This window comes from Pinus tabuliformis, chromosome 9, assembly GCF_031772625.1.
Source record: "Pinus tabuliformis cultivar Carrire ecotype Pingquan chromosome 9, CPIR1, whole genome shotgun sequence".
NCBI classification, from domain to species: Eukaryota; Viridiplantae; Streptophyta; class Pinopsida; order Pinales; family Pinaceae; genus Pinus; species Pinus tabuliformis.
Window position 1 is genome coordinate 1,237,818,743 of NC_142307.1, and position 8,753 is coordinate 1,237,827,495.

Sequence of the window (8,753 nt, forward strand, 5' to 3'; positions counted from 1 at the left end):
AGCAATCAGTAATTCAACAATCAGGGGTAGATCTAAGGAGGATCTAAGAGCTATCACAAGGGTAATCAAATAGTTTGTGAATCAGTTGTTCAAATCATAAACAGATCCAGTGAATGGATTGAAGCAACAGATGTCTACTTTGCATTTGTTATGGCAAATGCAGTTCGAATTCCACTTATAAGTTTATGAAACAAACAAACAAAGAATGATAAACAAACAAACTAATTAGTTCCCCAGCGGAGTCGCCATTTTGTTACAGGGAAAAGTGTCTATTTAGAACTGCTCTATCCCACTAAGGTGTGACAGCTGCCTTAGAAACAAACAGAGAAAAACTACTTTTGTATTTCCTTTATGAACTATAGATAGAAAGGAATAGAAAGAACCAACCTGTGTCTTGCGCTAATCCTTTGATCCAATCCCTCTCTTCTTTGATAGTCTCTAGCTACCTGCTCCCTTACTTGCCCAGCTTCACAAAGTACCTGTAAGATCACAGAAGAAGAACACTATACAAAGACATGGATCTATATTCATAATCAACTTAGGATCAGATTTAAGTTAACCATACAAATGTAACAAGCATCAATGATACAAAAGCATGGAGGAAAAACTCAAATAGTTTTTATTGATAAACAAGAAAAGATCCAGGAGGAGTTACAACCGGTGGTTCCTGACCCAGCATCAACCTCCCAGCGAAGAAGCCCCTCTTCACCTCAAACAAAGCATAGATCACCCAATACTCTGATGTTTGTCTCAAAAAACCAACAGCAATTCCTTACAATATGCAAAATTCCTGCCTCTGGATCTCTGGGATGAGGGATCCATATATAGATATCTGTAAGGAGGATGAGTCAGCTTGTGATTTGATTAGTGTCTTCTCTCTGTCAGTTCTTGCTTCCACTTGGAGACTGAAGGCCTCTTACTCATCCTTGGTCGAATTCAGTGAGGCAAGTGTCACAGGAGAAGATTCTGGAAGCTTCCATTGTCTCTCCACCTCACGGAATGACACTGCCATTTGTCATTTCTCGCCCATCGCACCCCACAAAAGGGACTTTTGAAATGCAACGCACCCTCACAGTGTATTTAGGTGCAATGCAACGCACCTAGCCAGTGGAGCAGCTGAAATGGTCCTGTTTTGACTTATTCTGAGCAGTTTCTGGTGGAGAACTTCTGGGAGAAGCTATAATCTGTTGACCTTGTTCCTTTAGGGGTTAGAACAACACTTTTAGGGACTTAGGAGCCCTTGGTTTATGGACATTTCATGCTTGGAGTTGTAGGGCACAAAAATGTCTATAACAATAATAGCAATTCATTTCAGGGTAAATATCTCTATCAAGTTTGGATGTTGCGTACCAACACTTACCATCGCATTAATCACCGAGTAGAGGAGCCATCACCTCTACCAAGGTGTGGGCAGGTGGCATGCATGTACATGGCCTAATTCAGGTTGTCGTGCAAGAAACCTGTGTGACATTCAAAACCTTTAACCGTGCCAAGTTGGAGTCATTTCACATCGCTTGGAGTGGGTTAAGGTGACACGTAGGTTAGATGAATTAGGGAGGTTAAGTAATTTTTTCTTTTATTATGCTTAATTGTTTCGAGGTGTTACATATAGAGAGAGAAGAGAGAGAGAGAGAGAGGGGAGGGGAAGAGATATAGGAGAGGGAGAGGGAGAGGGAGAGATAATATATATATATATATATATATGGAAAGAGAGAGTGTATGCGGGCTGATATAGAGAGATAAAGAAGCAGAGACAGAGGGAGATAGATATATAGATGGAGGGGGTGAGAGAGAGAGAGAGATGTGTTTAGGGGGTTGAGATAGAGAGACAAATACAGAGAGATGGAGGGAGGTATAGATATAGATGGCAAGGGGAGAGGGAAGAAGAGAAAGATAGAGAAAGGGAGGGAGAGGTGGGGAGAGAGAGATAGGGTAGAGAGAGAGGGGGAGAGAGAGAAGGAGAGAGGGAGGGAGATAGACATAGAATTTGCATTGATTTCAGTGTAGATGTTGATTTATACTCCTATTTGATTGCTTGCACTAGATGCATTGGTTTCAATGTAGATATTGATTTCTAATTGTATTTTATCGTTTGCACTAGGTGCATTGATTTTAGTGTAGATGTTAATTTCTAATCATATTTAATACCTTATAATAGATGCATTGATTTTAGTGTAGATGTTGATTTCTACTCCTATTTGATTGCTTGCACTCAATGCATTGGTTTCAGTGTAAATATTAATTTTTTTTTCTATTTGATTGCTTGCACTCGATGCATTTAATTTAGTGTAGATGTTGATTTCTAATCCTATTTGATTGTTTACACTAGATGCATTGATTTTAGTATAGATGTTGATTTCTAATCTTATTTGATTGTTTGCACTAGATGTATTGGTTTCAATATAGATGTTGATTTCTAATTTTATTGCAATTAGATGTATGATGCACATTAATTTCAAAGTAATTAGATTAATACTGTGTATTGATTTCAGTGTAAGCACATCTTTGACCCTCCATATATATCTCTATCTCCCATTGTCTCTCATTCTTTATCTCTCTATCTCACCCCCAAACATACACAATCTCTCTCCATATCTATCTTTGTTTCTCTCCCCCTCCCTTTTCCACTTCCTCTCTCTCTCTCCATATCTATATCTCTTCCTCCCTCCCTATATTTGCCTCTCTCTTCTTCCCTCTCCCCCCTCCTCCATTTATATCTCTATCTAACCCCCAAAACAAACAAACTTTCTCTCAACGTGTGCACATAAACATTATTCATGGTGTGAATTGACTTGCCTCTATCTTCTTGCCCTCCCTCCCCTTTCATCTATATCTCTATCTCACCCCCAAAACATACATACTCTCTCTTAGTGTGTGTACATAAACATTATTCATGGTGTAAATTGACATGAATTGACTTCTTTGGTATAGCAATTCAACCATAAATACAATACTTGAATTTTCATCCTACATAAAAATGTTCACTTACCCAAAACGTCTTCCTTTTAAAACTGTAAACTATTTGTACTATGCTACATTTTTATTATTCCCATTTTCCATCATTCAACATTGCTAATCACTTTGCATTCAAACAAGGTAATAAAAAATAACTAATAGATGTGACAATAAGAATAGTAGAAGAAAATAGTTTCAGATTGATTGCAATGAAGATTGTTTGTAAATCATTATATTCTTATTATTCACATTCTCTATCATTCAACATTGTTGCATTGTCACTTTGCACTTGAATTTTTTATTTCATCATTTTTCATTTACTAACACTCTATCTCATCTCAAAAAAATAAGGTAACTAAGCAAAGTTAAAGTTACACTGACCAAATTAATATTAGACATATTTAACATATTTAAAATGGTCAAAATAATTATATTTTCAACAAATTTTGTATGACCGCACTTGAAATCAGCGTAGATCCGTCTTAACTCAGGATCTATCAAGCACCGAGAGCGATCAAAGTGCAAACCTTTTCTCAAGTTTTACACTCAAAAAAAAAATTGCACCTCAAGAGATTTGATCCCTCTGAATGTTGGTAGTGACTCACATTTTAAAATTTATATATGAACCATATTTATATTACCGTACTTGCAATCAAAGGATGGTTTGCCTTCTTCCAGTTTGACCATAGTACCATAGTACATGCGAAATATATTATTACCAACTTTGACTTAGTAGAAAGAGGATCGTGAAGAATATATTTCACCCAGTTTGACTTTAAGAGTAAAGAAGGGGACTCGTGGATGAGAAATGGGAACGTGTCATGCAAGAAAGTCATGGAAGTCGAGGGACTCGTGGATGAAAAATGGGAACGTGTCATGCAAGAAAGTCATGGAACTCCAAACTTGTAGGCTCATAAAGTCATTGAGCCTGTCGCAGCCATAAGAACCACACCCAATTTAATAAAATTAGCCGTGATTTGTGGAAGAAAAGGGCATCGATGTTCCATACGTCATAAATACTCTTTCCTCGTTGCCAACTTTGAACACACCTTCGGTCCTTCCTTGTGGGGGCATAGGGGTGTGCAATGGCCTCATGGTATAATAAATACGCAACTTCATTCTCCTTCTCAACCACACCTACAACCTCGCTGACGTTAAAGAGCTCAGCTGATTGGGTTGGTTTCTCTCAACAAAGTTCAGAACCAGTGTATTGTTTCTGAGTAGAGATGGCCGCGACCAACCCCATTCATGCTGCACGCTCATCCTCCTGTATAATTGCCCTCCTCATCTTATTAATGGCGGCTACCGTGCATGGAGCACAGAGTGCGTTCTAATTTCATCTACTTATGTCTTGTTCTTGATCCGTTACTCGCTGTTTGAAATAGTCATTGGATTAATCACAAAGTAGTTAATATGTTGGGGTGATGTGCTGTATGTGTTCAGGCGCCATTGTCAAGTGCGAGGAGCTTCCTGTGGAACTCTGCGCCTTCTCTGTCTCATCGTCTGGTAATAGATGTGTGCTCGAGAAGGATGTAATGAATGACGGCACCTTGCAATATCAATGCCAGGTATCTTTTAATATTAACGTGATATCACACAACTAGCATTGTTAATAGATACGTCATTAATGTGGATCATAATGTTGAGAAAGACTAACACTAATTGGTTATACGTCGTTAGTCATCGGTTGTGATGGTGGAGAAACTGGTGGGATGGATCGAAAGCGAGGAGTGCATAAGTGCGTGCGGCCTGGAACGGATGGCTGTGGGCTTCTCCACCGATTCTCTACACGAACCGCAATTTAGTACCAAGTTTTGTTCTTCCAAGTGCCGCAGCAATTGCCCCAACATCGTCAATCTATATGTCAATCTCGCTGCAGGAGAAGGTGGGTCCCTCAGATTCCCTTTCTTCTGATCTCAACAATTCATTTTAAGTATTTCCCTAACGGATTTGAGGCATGGTTTTGGCAGGAATATCTCTATCGAGTATGTGCCAATTTGAGGAAAGCAAATCTCGCAATCTGATCAAGAAAACGCAGTCAAGTTTGTCAAAATCAAAGTCAGGCATCCATTCCAAATCGTTTGGATCCCTGGATCAAAGGGCAACCACAAAACTGAGTCGTAAGTTGCTGTAATTGCACTCCCGTAAAATATCATTGGGATTATTTGTAAATTAATTCCAAACACCAAAGAAGCTGTTATTATAAAGTAAGGGGAAAAATAGAATTAAACACGGTTACCAAAGTCCATCGAATTGACCGAAAATAAAAAGAATATTCGGCGGTTCGATTCGATTCTTGGATTAATACGCCAACGCCAACGCCAATTCGAAGTTCTGTAATTCGGTCAAATTGACCGAAAAAATCGAATATTTGGCTGTTCGATTCGGTTTTGTATTAGTACGCCAATTCAAAGTTTTGTGTGGGATATTGTTCAAGGATCAAAACAGGGAGGCGTAGCATATTCCCAATAGAATTGTTAATTTCTTCCAACAGGGAGGCGTAGCATATTCCCAATAGCATTGTTAATTTTTTGTGGTCAATCTATTTTTCAGAGACTCTTCCAGGAGATGACATGCTGTTACCCGTAAATGAATGTTAGTCCTAATGTTAGTTGATTTTTTATACAATGAATTTTTGCAAAGTAAATTTAGGATTGTTAATGAAATTTGTAATAATCTATGGCTTATGATGTATAGCAGATTAAGCTATCGAGAAAATGGGGTTTTTAAAATATGAGCATATGTGGGATATGCAAATTATAATTTTCTAAACAAACAAATCTGTAACTATTTGTAGTATATTTATTAAATTTAAATAGAAATATTTTAGTGAAGGGAGTATTTTTATGATTTATTTTTTGGGGGATTTCTTTGACTAGAAATTTGGATGAGTATTAAACTGTAATAATTAACATTACATTTATCAATTATATTGCAAGATCTAAAAGTTTCTTACAAAAAGATTAAATAATTTGATCAAATAATTTGAAGAATACATAAAAATACTTCATTGCTTCAACCAACGATGTTGTACATCAATTTAATTAATGGGAGCAATGGAAATTTCTTGACATGGTTAGAAGATAAGACTTACAACACAATGAATAAGGATGCTACATAAGCTTACAAGTTCTAAGGCTTCTTTATTGGAAATCTAACACCCCCCATAAGGGAAACATAGGAAAAAAAATACAGGAAAAAAACAAAAAATGGGTTATGGCAACAAGGTCTTCTTAAGTACTCATGTACAACCTCTCGTAAGCAGAGAAAAAAAGAAAAACCCATAGGAAACCCCCCAAAAAGAGAGTACATAAAAAAGAAAAGAAAGAAAGAGTAAAAAGTGGAGGTGAATGAAGGACTCAAGATGAACCCCGAAGGACAACTTCCTTCACTCCAAGCATTTTTCGTCGTTGAAGAACCATTGATGATGCCAAGCAATTTGCAAAAATATCTAATATGTGTTCTTCAATAAGTACATACTCCAAGCTAAGAATGCTATCTTGAATAAGTTGGTGAATGAAGTGCATATGGATCTTAATGTGTTTGGTTCTTTGATGTTCCACAAGATTTCTAGAAATATGTATTGCACTTTGATTATTACACCAAAGAAAATTGGTTGTTCCAACTGAATGCCAAACTCAATTAATAACTATTGCAGCTAAAGAGCTTTTTAACTTGTGAGAATTGTAGTTGTATAGTCAACTTCTGTTGTAGATAATGCAATCATTGATTCTTTCTTAAGGTGGAATTTTGATCATCCATTGATCCAACCCAAAAAAAATCTATGAAATCCACAAGCTCAACAAAACCAACAATATACTAAATGCCAAAATTGGAAGTTCCTTGAATAAATCTTAGAATATGCTTTGTTGCATTCCAATGTCTGTGATGAGGATCCTGAGGGAATCTATAAACTAGCTCTACTGCATAAGCAATGTGAGGTTAGGTGTGTATCAAATAGAGTAGTCTAGCAACTAGTTGGCAATACAATGTAGGATTCACCTACTGTAAGGTGCAACTCGTGGTACGAGTAATACATGTAGGTCACCCATCATCATTATACCAAAGAAGTATGGGACTTGGAGGGCATTCAATGATTATTTGGTGTTAAAAAAAACTACATTAAAGAACAATTGCCCCTAACTTGGATACAGGATTTTCTATGTTAGTTGCAACAAGCTAATTACTTCACCATGTTGGACTTAAAGTCAATATATTGCTAGGTTTTGCTAAAAGAAGAGTATATCTAAAAGATCACCTTCAAAACTAGACAAGGTTCATATGAGTGATTAGTTATGCCATTTGACTTATGCAATACAACAACTAGGTACATGAGGTTAATAAATGATACTATATGAACTTTTATAGATTCATTTGTTATTTTTATTTGGAAGGTATAATAGTGTACAATTCTGCTTGGTAGGAGCACATTTCACATTTGATGTAGATCCTAGAGACATTAAGGAAGCACTAGTTGTTGGAAAATATCAAGAAGTGTAAGTTTTCAGAGTATTCTTTGGTGTATCTAGGATATGTGATAAGGGGAGGAGAGCTAAATATAGATCCTACCTAGATGGAGACCATCATGAAGTTGATAATACCTACTAATGTTTCTAATGTCAAGATTTTTTATGGAATAACATGGTACCTTAGGAAATTCATAGCCTCATTTTTAGTAGTAGCAACACCACTCCATGCCACAACAGTAAGTGGTAAGAGTTTCTAATGGGCAAAGAGTCAACAGAGGGCTTTTAAGGAGTTACATAAGAAGACCAATCAAACATGGATTCTATTGTTACCAAACTTGCAACAAACCTTTGAACTGGAGACATATGTGAGTGGTTATGTTAAGGGAGAAATCTTGATCTAGGGAGGAAGGATTGTATGTTACCATTCTAAATTGTTCCATTAGTAAATTCTTAAATACCATACCTATCATATAGGGTTCTATGCCTTGGTATAGGATGTTAAGAAGTGGAAACACTATATGATAGGAAAGACAACAATAATCCACATTAGCCAGTAACCACTACAGTACATGTAGGGCCAGAGTAAGGTATACCAGACTAGTCATAATAAGGGGACAGGGTTACTATAATAATTTTATTTAGTAAGCAAGTACAAGAAGGGAAGCATAAATAGGTTGGATGAAATGCTTTCAATACCACTCACATCAAATATCACAACCTTTTGAACTTTGATGCACATGTAGCCTTTCACCCATGTTTCATACAGATAGGCATATATAGAGGATGAAGACTTCAAGGAGGTTTTTCAATAGTTGCAAAGCCAAATACATATGCATGATGGTGACAAAATAGTTTACTACCATCTCTAGAATGGGTTATTCTACAAGTTAGATAAGTTATGTGTTCCTAAATATGAGTTATTGTAATTGATTAGAGAGGCTCACACCTCCAAGGTTGCAAGGCACTTTGGTGTAGGCAAGATAGTGGAAAAATTGTAGAGATATGTGTATTGTCCTAAGATACAAGATGAGGTAGCTAGGTTCATAACAATATGAATGGTTTGTTGTACCAGAAATCCTAGTAACATGAAACAAGGTCTCTACCATCCCTTGTTTATACCCACTCAACCTTGGGAAAGCATTTACATGGAAATTCTGGGAGGTTTATCAACAATAGGAAGGGACATGACTACTTTCTCATGGTAATTAAGAGGTTCAACAAGATGATGTTCTAATTCTCTGTAAAAAAATCATTAATGGTAAAGAAATAATGGACTTGTCCTTTGGACAACTCTGGGTGCACTTTGGGATACAAATGAGCATTGTTTTA

The 8,753-nt window shown here is 36.8% G+C and overlaps 1 protein-coding gene across 1 annotated transcript; it reads left to right on the forward strand.

Moving 5' to 3' along the window:
* The first annotated feature begins 4,098 nt into the window (after positions 1–4,098).
* LOC149153030 (uncharacterized) lies at positions 4,099–5,502 on the forward strand. Its single transcript, XM_089445066.1, has 4 exons — positions 4,099–4,278; positions 4,399–4,523; positions 4,636–4,840; positions 4,926–5,502. The coding sequence occupies exons 1-4, from the start codon at positions 4,182–4,184 to the stop codon at positions 5,087–5,089; spliced, it is 591 nt and encodes a 196-aa protein (XP_089301192.1). The 5' UTR covers positions 4,099–4,181; the 3' UTR covers positions 5,090–5,502.
* Positions 5,503–8,753: the final 3,251 nt, after the last annotated feature.